Raw genomic sequence first — 13,763 nt, 5'->3', positions numbered from 1 at the left:
TTAGGGAACCTGCAGTCACTAAATGGGCATAATAATCTGGAACAGCATGGAAATACTTGTGCTGTTCAACAGTGACAGCAGCCACTATCCACATGGAGCTGTTGGGCGCTTAGAACGTGGCTTGTGGGGAGTGAGGACCTGAATTTCAAATTTTATTTCATTTTAATCGTTTAAATTTAAACAACCACAGGCAGCCAGTGGCTGCTGTCTTGGTCAGTGCAGCTCTAGAGAAATCACAGAGAAAGAGTGACAGTCCAAAGCTCTCCAATAGGCGAACAAATAGGTAGAATGAGCTTATCACCTCCCAGGCTCCTTAACCTCTCCAGGATCTTATTTAAATAAGAACAAGTTACATAAAACTGCCTTTATTTCTGTTTCCATTTCCAGATTGGTATTTTCTAGGGAATCCTTGACATAGAGTATCTAGAATTAAGCAAGGAATTATATGGGCAGATACAAGGTTGGAGGGACATTTTTGAGTGGCCTGGAAGAACCCACTCTTTTCGTGGCCTTGCCCTATTCCGATTTTTAAATAATAGTAGTTTTCTATTAATAAAAGGTTTCTTACTTACAAATAACATTTTTTTGGATTGACTTTTATTTTCTTGACATAAGTAGAATAGCCTCGTAAGAACAGTGGTCGAAGGTAGTACATTCGAGGTCGTTTGACACTTTTAACTGTTATAAGCTCCATTTATCTAAATGATACCTTTTCTTCGCTCTTAGAGAAGACCACTTTTTATTTTTCCTTTCTCTGCTCCCAACAACTCAGAGGAAATGTGTTCGTATCTTCTTTATTGTTGCCGTCATTAATAAACAACCTCCCTTGCTATTCCTCCTCTCCCCTTTGCTAATCTTTTAGGGATAGCTTTTCTAGAAAAGAAAAGGAATTTACTGTATAAAAAGTTAGGGTATACTGTTGACTTTATGATACCAACAAATTGAACTTGTCAGAGCCAGCTGAACTCTTACCTCAAACTGACCCAAAGATAGTTCCCTAACACCTGACAGTCGCCATGGATACCTCCAAATATCCTTTATGCTCATCACTACTTGGAAATTACAATGGTTGATCCACCATGTTAGCATAACTCCAGGTCACAAATCCATTCTTTTAATAGCTTGCGAATTACATTTTGTTACAATTGGCTTCCATTGTTATCCTGTATGTTTTATTTCGTACATTCAAAAGAATTATTCTGAGACAATGTCCATAGTCTTCACTAGATTCCTTAAGAGGTCCAAGGTGCCAACAAAAGGTTAAGAACCTCTGGATTCGGGGTTATCATTGTTAGAAGGGCCTTCCTGGAAGATTGTATGTAGATTATTTTATTACCTAGACTATTTCTTGATCTGTAATCCTGAGTGATGTAGACAGGCTTATATTGACCGAATATTAGAGTTGAAAGGACATCCTTGGGACTTGAGAAATTTCAGTTTAGGACAAATAAAGGAAGTAGGGCTTCTCATTAGTGGCTACTGAACATGGAGAATTTATTCCAAAAGATCAAAAATAGAGCTTCAAAACACACACCTTTAATCCATGGACAACTGAGCATTAATGGATCACTTTGTAAACTGTTAGATGTCAGGGCTATTTTGAAGTTGGTGTACAGGAATCTCTCCAGACATTTCTTGAAGGGTCCTCTGCTCCGTTAGGGATGATGCTGGCCTTAGCCATAAAGCCAGTCCAGGAAATCCTTGAATTTTTCTTGAGAACGTTGTGATCCTTCCAATAAAAAATTGTCATCTTTTTGTCTCCTCACTATCACTTTGAAATGCTTATGTATTTTACCTGTTCTTTCTCTTGCTTGTTCACAGGTTGGGCAGATGCAGATTCTGAGACAGCAGATTGCCAATGAATTAAATTATTCGTGTCGGTTTGACTCCAAACATCTGGCAGCTGCTTTGGAGAATCTCAATAAGTAAGTGCCAGCATTTGAAACAGCCAGCTGTGGGCCTGGATTGTTCATCATCAATTAACATTCCAGTTTCTTGTTCAATACCTACTCTTTTAAGTTCTTCTTGAGTGAGAAGGCTCTCTGAATTTATAGGCTTTCTTCCCACAGGTAATCAAATCTGTCTTGGTCTGTCTCTTTCTCACTTTTTTTTTTTTTTTTTTTTGAGAGATTCGTTTATTCAGCCAACATATATTGATCACTTAATACACACCAGACACCATGCTAGGTACTTGCACAGATTGAGAAGGCAGTTATTACCAAAATCCACACCTGGCTTTCCACAGGACTGAGTCACTAGTTCTCCTGAGGGCGGGTGGAAGCTCACTGATGCCCAGGTGTGGCTGTGAGAATGCGTCCTGGTGCACAGCCGCACCCTTTGCCTCTGCAGCAGCTTGCTCTCATTTTGAGCCTCCTGCTTAAAGATAAATAACCTGTGCTTCTTGGTCACAAAGTCAGTGCTTCTGACAAAGTAGGTAGTGAAAATAGTTCAGTCAATTCATGAAACTTGGAATGGTGAAAGCATTTGATTTGGGTGAACTCCAAAAGCTAATGTAATTCTAGGTCAAATTTTCCATTTATAACCAATCACAGGTATGGAAATTGAGAATTAGAAGGATCAAGCCCTTGTTTTACAGATGAGGACACTGAATCCCTGGAAGATCATAGCTTGTATTAACTGTTGTCTAGATTCATTTTATCTCTAATGTTTATCACTGTTGTTTTGGTTTTTGTTTTTTTTTCCCTTCATCTAGGGCTCTCCTAGCAGATATTGAAGCCCACTATCAGGACCCTTCACTTCCTTACCCCAAAGAAGATAACACACTCTTATATGAAATCACAGCCTACCTGGAGGCAGCTGGCATCCACAACCCACTGAACAAGGTTAGCGATTAAAATGTATGATGGTGCGTTGGGGGACAGGGTGTACCTAAGGCGATCTGGCCCAGATCACTGTGCTCAGGTACTGGGAGGACCTGGTTCCCATCCTGGAGCCTCCCTTCTCTTGTGTTCCCACCCTTTCTGGGTTCCCGTTTCCCACGTGTAACACGAGGATGATCACACCTTCCCTGCCTGACTCGGGGCTGTGGGAATCAAGTGATACAGTGTTTGTCAGAACTCGTTGAAAAGTGAAAAGTGCTATATCTATAGGAGATTCGTTTTAGGTTTCTCTGCGATTTGGTATTTGAATTGCAACTAAATGGTGGCATTGATCCTTCTTGCCCAAAGATACTTCCCTCTGTGGCTGACAGTAATCACAATCACGGTCTGGGGCCACAAGTTCTTTTCTGCAATTCTGATCTCCATAAACCTCTGAGAACTGACAGTTTTTTCCACAAGTTGGTGCCAGATCTCACTTGGTGCCAAAACCTGTCCCAAACTGACTTGAGGCTGTTTATACTCCTGTGAATTTTCATGTTTTGATGCCGAAATACTGATAACTTTCATTACAGGTTGTTACCCTAGACTCTATATTACCTTTCTAAAATCTTTATTGTAATATGAAATTGTGAAATCTATACAGTCCCCTGGGTTTGGGGTAAAAAATTATGAACCTAAATAGCAGCTAACGTTTTGTAATTATGTGCCAAGCACTGTGTTAACCCCACCGTGGGTGCTGTCACTTGATCTCAAAGCGGTCCCATTAAATGTGCCCTTGTTGGGGGAGGGTCCTGAGGCTCAGAGGTTGATAGCTTCCCAGGGCTCCACACTAGCCAGCGATGGAGCCAGGCAGTCTGACCAGAGCTGGCGCTCCTGGCCAGGATGCCACCCCACCTCCCAGGGAACCAGTCCGACTGGGAGGAGGGAGACGGCTGGGAGTGTTCTGACTGTGCTTCCTGCCCCGTGAACGGGGATGATGCTGTGTCCAGAGACTGCTGTGCGGCCTTGCCTGGGGGAGAGCCGCCGGCCAGAGAGACACCTGCGTGCTCTCTGCTTACGCGCTGCCACGCGCTGCTATGTGGCTCTTTCCTTCTTTCTTTCTCCCGCTTTCTCTTCCCCTCCCTCTGCCCTCCTTCCAGCTTTGCCTTGACTTTCTTCTCATCGCCTTTTTTTCCCCTCCTTTTGTTGCTGACATGAACAGGATTCAGGGGGGAGGTAACTGCTAATCTCTAAGCAAAATTGTTCCCATCCCAAAAGGGCTAATTGTCAAGTGGGTATCTGTGTTTGGTGAGGGAACGGTCAGTGGTGTTAAATAAAACTCTGAAGGCAGCAAGTTAATGGAACCATCCTAGTTTTCAGTAGTCAGAAGAGCAAACTGAAATAAAATGGCAGCTTTCCATTTGAAAATGTGTTCTGTGGTATTGTGTGATGTGAAGAAACCATCTCTTCCCTTTCTCTTTCCAGATATACATAACAACAAAGCGCTTACCCTACTTCCCGGTTGTCAACTTTCTATTTTTGATCGCCCAGTTGCCAAAACTTCAGTACAACAAAAACCTAGGTACTGTATGACATTTATTCTTTGCAATAAGAAACAATAACGGTAGATTAACATCTAACCAAACAACTCTTGGTATAGAATGCTATGTCACACATGAGGTCTTTCATAGTTAATTGCGTGTTTATAAAATCCATGTCTTTGGGCCTCTGAAATATGATGCAGACGGTGGATTTAATATCAACCAAGTATAATCCACCTTTAATTTACAGTGGCTGATTATCCAACTTGTAAAATGTGTGGGACCTTTGCTTCTCTCTTTTCTTTAAGGAGCTGATTATGGTGGGAAAGAAACTTCTTTTTGGTTAATGTCCTATTCTTTCAACAAGTGTCATGTGCCTACTGTGTATCTGGAACTTTGGTATGAAGAGTAAAAATATAGTTACATACAGGAGACTAATCCAGGGATATCTAGTACTTTATTTTTGAAAATACTTGATACAAACAATAGATACCAAAGGCTATCAGTATATTCGTCCTGTCCAAGAATATAACCCAATGTTTTTTTGTCATTGACTTTATCTTGAACATTTTTATAAGATTCCCGGGTATTTCCTCTGTCTCCAAACTTTATATCTAAGTAGAATTTTTTAGAGTCTGCTGTAGAGTTTAATTTACTTTAAAAGTATTGTAAGAGCTTTTCCATGAATGTAACCATATACTTTTTTAAACCAGCAATTCCAAAATATATTTCTTCCTTCAAGTATTTCCCTTCCTATTCCAAAAGGTTTTTTTTAGGATAAAGATGTGGATTCTCTATAAGGTTTTTATTCCCTCATTCAAAAAGATTCCTTGATTCCAGACACAGCCCCAATAACAATACCTGTTACAGCCACAGAATGCAGGGCATGGTGGCGCCCAGAAGTCCTTGCCATAAGAGGGAGGGAACACATGTGTGTTTGGATTCTGGCTTCATGACTTATCACCTGTGTGACTTTGGCCAAGTTACTTAACCTCTCAGGCCAATCAGATTTCAAAAATACCTATGACAGTACCTCTCACAGAGCAGGTGCTTATCTGATGCTGGATCCTTTTCTGTATGTTGGTCAAAATCAATGTAAAGAACCATCCCAAGATGGACTTAAAAGTTCATCTCAAGATTCAGAGATTCATGACCTCCCTCTCTTGTCCCTGTGTTATTACAAAATAAGAGTATATGCTTCTTTATAATGGTGAATTGTCAGTGCATGAAGATACCTTGTTTTCATTAAGATGGTTTGTTCAGTGGTCTCGTTCTTAGGTAATATTTCTTTCATTGCATGTATGGTTAAGGTCAGGCTCCTTGATTATACAACTGCTTATGGGAAGGAAACATGTCACTATTCCAATGGGATAGTGATAGTGGAAGATCAGAATTCCCAGATCTTTAAACAAAACAAAACAAAACTGTTAAGTGTCTTAGAAATGTATCTATATCTGACTACAGTTTTTTTTTTTTTTAATATTTATTTATTTATTTTATTTATTTTGGCCGTTCTGGGTCTTAGTTGCAGCACATGGGATCTTCATTGTGGCATGTGGGAACTTTTTAGTTGCGGCATGCAGACTCTAGTTGTGGCATGCTGACTTCTTAGTTGCGGCATGTGTGCGGGATCTAGTTCCCTGACCAGGGGTCAAACCTGGGCCCCCTGCATTGGGAGCGTGGAGTCTTACCCACTCTACCACCAGGGAAGTCCCCTGGCTACAGTTCTTTTCATGAATTAGGCTGATGTGTTAAGTCGGGGATCAAATTAAAGAAAAGGACTGAGGAAGGAACATCAGCATGTTTGTGGACCCTAAAAACATTTATTTAACCTTGTAAGCATTGTTCTCAAGACTGATCTAAGAAACGCACGCCTGCTTTGGTCTGTCTTTTAAGGGAGAATCTCTGTGGTGCTCATTCAGAGGAAGTTTTTGTTGTAAACATCACTTTTGTTCTCCACCTGGAAAGGACTATTTCTCCATGTTCTGAGTATGGCTAGAGTCTTTTACAGTGGGCACTGAGTAATTTGGAATTGCCAAGGCCTGGGTTAGGTAAATCAAGATAACTTGTTTTGGCATCTTAAGTAAGTTTTTCCAGTCTTCACAAAAACCCAAATATGGGATCTGTGTGTCTGTCTGACCAGTTTAACTTTCTAATCAACTGCCAATCCTTTTCGCAAAGTGGTTGTACCATTTTACAACCCATCAGCACTTGGCCATCTCAGTCTTTTTAATTTTAACCATTCTAATGGGTGTGTATGATATCTCATTATAGTTTTAACTTGCCTTTCCCTGATGATTAATGATGTTGAGCACTTTTTCAAGTGCTTTTTGGCTGTTCTTTATATCTTTTTTGTTTGTTTGTTTCTTTATATTTTTCTTTGTTAAGTGTCTGTTCAAGTCTTTTGCCTATTTTTAAATTGGGTTGATTGCTTTTTTAAAAAATTAATTAATTAATTAATTTTTATTTTTGGCTGTGTTGGGTCTTTGTTGCTGCGCGTGGGCTTTCTCTAGTTGTGGCGAGCAGGGGCTACACTTGGTTGTGGTGCACGGGCTTCTCACTGCGGTGGCTTCTATTGTTGCAGAGCACGGGCTCTAGGCACGCAGACTTCAGTAGTTGTGGCATGCGGGCTCGCTAGTTGTGGCTCGCGGGCGCTAGAGCACAGGCTCAGTAGTTGTAGTGCACGAGCTCAGCTGCTCCGCAGCATGTGGGATCTTCCAGGACCAGGGCTCGAACCCACGTCCCCTGCATTGGCAGGCAGATTTTTGACCACTGTGCCACTAGGGAAGTCCCTGATTGCTTTTTTATCGCTGAGTTGTAGGAGTTATTTATGTATTATGGATACAAGTCCTTTTTTGATATACATGTTGTGAATTTTTTTCTCACAAAATGACTTACCTATTCATTTTCTTACTGGTGACCTTAATGAGCAGAAATTTTTAATGCTGATTATGTCCAATTTATCCGTTTTTTTTCTTTATGATTAGTCCTTTCTGTATTCTAAGAAATCTTTGCCTACCCCAAAGGCACAGAGATATTGTCCTATGTTTTTTTCTAGAAACTTTGTACTTGTAGCTTTTACAGTTGAGGTCTGTGGTCTGTTTCAAATTACTTTTTATGTATAGTGTGAAGTAGGGGTCAAGGTTCATTTTTTTCCCCCATAAGGATATCCATTTTTAGCATCATTTCTTGAAAAGATTTCTCCTTCTCCATTAAATTGTTTGGATATTCATGGAAATTCAATTGATCCTTTAAGGGTGCGACTATTTCTGGATTTTCTAGTCTGTTCCATTGATCTATTTATCTATCCTTATGCCAATACTGTCTTGATTACTGTAACTTTATAATAAGTCTTGAAATCTAGCAATGTAAGTCTTCCAACTTTTTTTTTTTTTTTTTTTTTTTAACATTGTGGTCTGTCTCCTGTTCCCCATACAACCATTCAGGCAGAGGGTCAAGGTCTCCAGATTTGGGCAGAAATCCTTAGTGAAAAGGCCAGCTTTGGCACTCACTCACTCACTTGACATATTTCCTTCTTCGACTGTCCTGATTTCTGCACATTCTTTTCTTGTGTAACATTTAACCTTGTATTTAAAGATACTTTTAAAATTTTATCCAGCATTTTGAATGTTTTCATTTAAGAGAGTAGTTCAAGGTATTTAGTATGCCATGCTGCCATTAACAGAAGCCGATTCTAGGTAATTTTTATTTCCTCATTTACATTTACCTATATCTTTAAATTTTTCTACAGTTGCATCCATTAATTATATAATCCAAAAGAAACAGTGATGGTAATTATAAAAATTAGTACCCATTTTAGGGTGTTGAATCCTTCAGACCACTAGAAACCTCCACCAAATCCTGGGCCTAATTCAAAATGTAATCCTGGATTATCATTCCCTCACATAATCATCTGCCAGTGATGACGTGGGCCCCAGACATTTTGACATTCACGAACATTCATACTAAATGAATGTTGCCAAAGGCAAGCAGTTCACTTGGTGGTAATTTGTAATTTGTTGGTCCTTGCAGGCATGGTCTGCCGAAAACCTGCCGACCCCGTGGATTGGCCTCCACTCGTGCTGGGACTGCTCACCCTGCTGAAGCAGTTTCATTCCCGGTACACAGAACAGTTCCTGGCGTTGATCGGCCAGTTTATCCGCTCCACAGTGGAGCAGTGTACAAGGTACAGAAGGCCAACCAGGAAAAAATGGAATTGATGTTACAGAGTGGGCTGGGAACCTCGCATGGCAGATTCCTCTTATTATCCCCCTAGTAGAGACAGGAACTGACTGCTCACCTTGCTCTGTAAAGCAGGTCGGGGCACATCTTGCTTGGGGCAATTAAAGGTGTGCCCATCCTTAGTCACTCTGCCGAGGAGCCCCGGGAGCACGCACTGTGAATGAGTCATAACCACCGTCAGCAAGCTCCGTGGGGAAGGAAGTACAGGCCTGCCCCTCTGCCATCCTGGGCGCTGTGCTCAGACCTCAGTGAGCCCGTGTCCTGCCGCTGGGCCGCTGCCCAGGGACGGCTCCACCCTTCAGTGGAGTGTCAGGGGGCACCTCGTGGGCAACATAGCCTGAGTTCCTGGTGTATAATGGAACAAATTGCACGGAAGTTCCTACATGATATAAAGCTTGTAAACCTTTAGTTCTCCCCTCCCCCACCCCAATGGTGGCTTTTCTGGGATAGAAACGAGTTATTTGCATGAGGTGCTGGGCCCTGAGTCTCCTTCTCTGCTACCCTAAAGGGTCAGCAGGCACCATGTGGTGAAGGCCCGTGTAGGCCGTTCAAAGAAGTTTAGATTCCATCCTCCGGGCTGTGTTCTGAAGATAGGCCAGCAATATCTGGCTTGCTGTGACTCAGGAAGGGGTGCTGTAGATTTGTCTCTTCTTTGGCTTCATTTAGTCATCTGTCGTTTTTTTAGTCTTTCAGTATTTTGACTGAGGGTCCACTGTGTACAAAGCAGTTGATCGATCCAGACTGTTCTCTGTTGCAGCCAGAAGATACCAGAAATGCCTGCAGACGTTGTGGGTGCCCTTCTGTTTCTGGAGGATTATGTTCGGTACACAAAGCTACCCAGGAGGGTAAGCAGTAGATAAAGAACAATATTAATGCCCTTTTTGTAGAAAGATGGTATGAAGCATGGCCCTGGGCCCATGAGGAGTGAAGTCCAGGGGCTCATTCCCAGTGGACACCTCTGAGCCCCTCGCCCTGCTCTACCCCCGGCTCGGCTCTAAGATGTTCCCCCTGCTCCACGTGTTCAGTGCTCTGCGAGAAGACAGGGTTGAACACAGCTTCCTTCCTCTTCTCACCCGCTACCACACCCTCCTCCGGTCTGCAACTCATCCTGTTCAGGAGGAGCTAAGATGGGCTCTCCAGGGGAGAATTCCTTAAGGGGTCAGGGTAGAGAATGATTGTGTGGTTTGTTTTTTCATCTCCACAATAACCTGGTTCCCACAGCAAGTTTGGCTAAGTTCACACCGTGGTTGAAGTGCTCTACAACCACCGTTTCCAAAAATGACAGATTACTTTCTACCTCCTAAGATACTCTTTTCTTTTCTCACTAGTAATTCCACTTTGGTAAGTTTTAGCTGAGAGTGGAGAGCTTGACCCTGAAATATAAAAAAACCTTCAATAGATGCTGAAAAGCCATTCTGATTTTGAAAAATTAGTAGGTTAGGAATCAAAGTTACTTTTTTATAACAAAAACCAAAGATGATGCTTTTAAAATTAACTAGCAAGGTCAGACTTAATTCTAAATGCTACTGGCATTCTCATCAAGGTCAGGACTATAGTAGTTACGTGGTGATGCTGACTCTCACTGCTCCTTTTGTTGTGCAGGTTCCAGACAACAGAATAGGAAATGCAAGATTTAAAACGCACAATGAAGAGAAGACAGATTTGTTTTATTGAGAATGAATTTGTCTTCCTTGAATACCCGATAGAAACTTGTGGAAAACTATTAAAACAATAAGAATTCAGAAAGTAAGCTGATTACATAATATACTAAGTAAATACACTAATCACCAATTCAAAAGTGTAATGTGAAAAAGATCCTATTGACAGAATTAGCAAGGAAATAACATAGCCAGGAATAATAAACTCTGTAAGAAATATGAAAGAATATTTAGGAAAAAACTGTAAAATTTTGAAGTCCATGTTTCTGAATGAGGAAACTCAAGTATTAGTTCTTTCTAGTTTATAATCTTATTGCAGTTATAATCAAAATCCCAGATAATGTTTATAACTTGGGGGGGCGTGGTGAGAATTTTTTAAGATTTCATAGAACTTAGGCTAAAGTGGAATTTTTTTTAAAGATGATACTAAAACATATTATACTGTATATTAAAATACTTTTCTAAAACTACAAAAATCAAAATAGTGTGGTCCTGGTATGAAACTCAGTAGATCTTCTGTTGACTAGAATGTGTAGCCTAGAAACAAACCCTAACACATACAACAGTGTATAAGGAAAAGTGGCATCTCAAATTAGGGGAGACAGGAAATATTAGTCAGTGGTGCTGGGACAGTTAGTTCATTATGTTGTTAAAAAATAGCAAGTTAGTCTCTTCACATCTTCCTTGTATCAAAATTGATTACAAATAGTTACCATGAAAAATGAAACCAATAAATCAGCAGAAGTTTTAGACAAATATGTATCACCTCTTAGAACATCCTATATGTAACACCAAAGGAGGAAGCCACAAAGGATTTAGAGATTTCATCTCTTATAAGTGCTGAATGTAATGAAACAATTCTCTGTCAGATGTCTCAAAAAAATTTTTTTTTAATTGGGAAAACTATTAACAAAAGAACTTTTTTTTTTTCTAACTTATAGTGTGCTCTTCTAGATCAATAAGAAAAAGATAACCAATCCAACAGAAAAAAAAAAAAATGGGAGTTTTCGGGAAACAGGCAGTTTTCAGGAAAAAGGAATACAAGTGGCCGGTAAACATTTGTGAAGATGTTCAACCTTACATTAAAGGGACATGAATCAAAATAACAGTAAAATTACTGTTTCCACCCATCATATGGGTAAAAAGTAAAATGTTGGGCCCCCAGTGCTTGGGAAAGTTTCAAAGAAATGGGACTTCTCAGCACTGTCAATGGGAATGTAAATTGCTTATCTGTGGAGAGGGCAATTTGACTTTATCTATTTAAAAAAACTTTTGTAATATCTTACTGATCCCAGCAATTCCACTGCTAGAAATTTACCTGCTGGGTATATATGCAAAAGTTCACCAAGATGTACATGTAAAGATGTTCAGAACATAAAATTTAGCAGAGGTAAAGGACACAAGATTATGTGATTCTAGTTTTGAGTGTGTGTGTGTGAGTGTGTGTGTGTGTGTAAACTGGAAGAATTTGATACAAAATAATTAGCAGTTTTAGTTTTCTCTTAAGGAATTGAGATTAGAGATTATTCTTTTTTTATACTTCTCTACATTTGCTAAATTTCCTCTAATTAGCAGGTGATAACTTTATAGTCAGAAAAAAATTAAACACTGCTCTTAAAGACTACCAATTTCCAGCAGTTGGAGATCACCTAGTTCTACATTCCACCCCATTTACCCAGTCCCACCCCTCTGAGGGCTTCCCCAGCACAGTTAAGGAATGCTTGCCTTTGAGGGTCTTCCTCCTCTTCCTCCTCTGGCCTCAGTCACTTGCCAGATGTCCCGTTCTGGCAAGTGACTGAGGTTGGCCATCAGTTAATTATGAGGTGACCTGAGACTACTTCTTAGTACTTCCCAGAGGCATGTGCATCCTTGCAGATCCAAGTGCTTTTAAGAGCCAAGGAGCTCACGTCTGGGGCGGGGTTGGGGGGACAGGGAGCTGTATAGCATCCCTTCAGATGTCAGCAGTGCCAAGAAATTAGACGTCAGCAGTGCCAAGAAATTAGACACCAGCAGTAGGACACCAGAAGCAGAAGATGGCGGTTTCAATTAGTGGTCCAGTATTTCCCTGTGATTCACCTTGCTCCAAAGGATGTCTTCATGTCTTTAATTTTCATATGGAAAAATTTGAATTGCTTCTTATAACACTATGAAACAGTTAACTCTTATTTTTTTTAGGTTGCTGAAGCACACGTGCCTAATTTCATTTTTGATGAGTTCAGAACAGTCCTGTGACTTTTTTTGACTTCTGCGTCTTCAGTGAAAGGATTATCCTTAAATCTTCCCACCGTCACTAAAATGAACTTGGAAATGAAAAGAAACCCAACTGCTCCAAGAACTGTATTTTTTCCCTTTATTGTGGGAAACATCAGACGTTCTGAGTAAGATGTATTTCACAGAACTAATTAATATAATTAATATTGTTTAAATCATGGTATTATATGCAACTTATATCATGTAGAAGCAGAACACATTTTGTACTGCCTCTTATAAATGCTGAGTGTAATTGTTGTGTATAAATCCATTTAGTTTTATGTTCTAAAGAACTATTTGTGCAACTCCAGATTTTCAGTAAAATAGTACTGCCAGTACCCAAAGTCATCCCTCGGCCTATGATTCAAACACCACATATTCACCCTGCAAAAACCTTGTCTGGAAGGTAAGAGAGGAGCCTGGTAGGTCCAGTGTTGTGTCCATGGTGACGTCCACGACAGGCTGGCAGGCACATGCTGACAGACACACTAGTAGCAGATGCAGAAACCATGCAATCCGTGGACCACATACCATGGAAGTTTGTTAATGTCTGAGGCTCAATGTCCTCTTCCAATCCAGATACCTTGGGGGTTCCCTGCAGCCCTTCTGTAGGACTCCCCAACTTCAGCTGCTCCTTCCTCAGCAAGCACTGAGCCCCACCCCAAGTCCCCACCCCCTTTTTTTTTTTTAACAGCTTAGCCATATAGCTTTTAACTCCTTCAAAATCCTAAATCACTTCTGAATGAAAATTACCCTGAAAGAGGGGCTGCCATCCTCTTGTGGCAATTTGGATAAGAGTAAGAAAGGTGTTTTAACTCTGACCGTATAGCTATGTCCTCTGGAGAGGAGAGGAACAAGCGAAACAAACAAAACACGCAGTATCTGAAATGTGCTTGACAGTCAGTTAGCAAGTAGTAAGAAAAGCAGCATTAATTTGTAGTCAGGAGGCAAAGCTTGAGTCTTGATTCTGCCACTAGTTAAACTTTGTCCCAAGGCAGCCTATTGGCATCATCTATAAAATCAGGGCTAATGATTTCTCTGGTTCCCTTCAGTTTTCTGATTTTATGATAAGTTATTTCTTTTGTCAGAAGGTCTCAAATCCTAAGATACTGGAGGAGAAAAAAAATGACTTTATATGCTTCATTTCACCATCATTGTAGAAAGGATTTTTAGAAGCATCTAGTCAGCAGAGGGAAGCAGAAGGCTTATCAGCCCAGCTTGGTGGAAACCCAGGGAGGAATTTTAAAAGTGAA

General features: G+C 40.6%; 1 protein-coding gene across 3 annotated transcripts in view; it reads left to right on the top strand.

Annotated features, from left to right (window-relative positions):
* WASHC5 (WASH complex subunit 5) overlaps window positions 1-12,686 on the top strand; it is a 58,919-nt gene extending 46,233 nt beyond the window's left edge. For 2 of the 3 annotated variants that reach the window (XM_068525443.1, XM_068525441.1), the window contains 6 exons: window positions 1,822-1,925; window positions 2,714-2,843; window positions 4,305-4,401; window positions 8,393-8,546; window positions 9,360-9,447; window positions 10,205-10,334. In XM_068525443.1, the coding sequence (XP_068381544.1) occupies window positions 1,822-1,925; window positions 2,714-2,843; window positions 4,305-4,401; window positions 8,393-8,546; window positions 9,360-9,447; window positions 10,205-10,276 (645 nt within the window). In that variant the 3' untranslated portion in view covers window positions 10,277-10,334. Of the gene's footprint in view, window positions 1-1,821; window positions 1,926-2,713; window positions 2,844-4,304; window positions 4,402-8,392; window positions 8,547-9,359; window positions 9,448-10,204; window positions 10,335-12,435 lie in introns of those variants that run through there. The other variant, XM_068525442.1, reaches the window with a different exon arrangement.
* The last annotated feature ends 1,077 nt before the right edge of the window (window positions 12,687-13,763 follow it).

The sequence above is a fragment of the Eschrichtius robustus genome, chromosome 17, assembly GCF_028021215.1.
Source record: "Eschrichtius robustus isolate mEscRob2 chromosome 17, mEscRob2.pri, whole genome shotgun sequence".
Taxonomy (NCBI): Eukaryota; Metazoa; Chordata; class Mammalia; order Artiodactyla; family Eschrichtiidae; genus Eschrichtius; species Eschrichtius robustus.
Note: the sequence above shows the minus strand (reverse complement) of the source record. Positions and strands in the feature narration are given on the sequence as shown.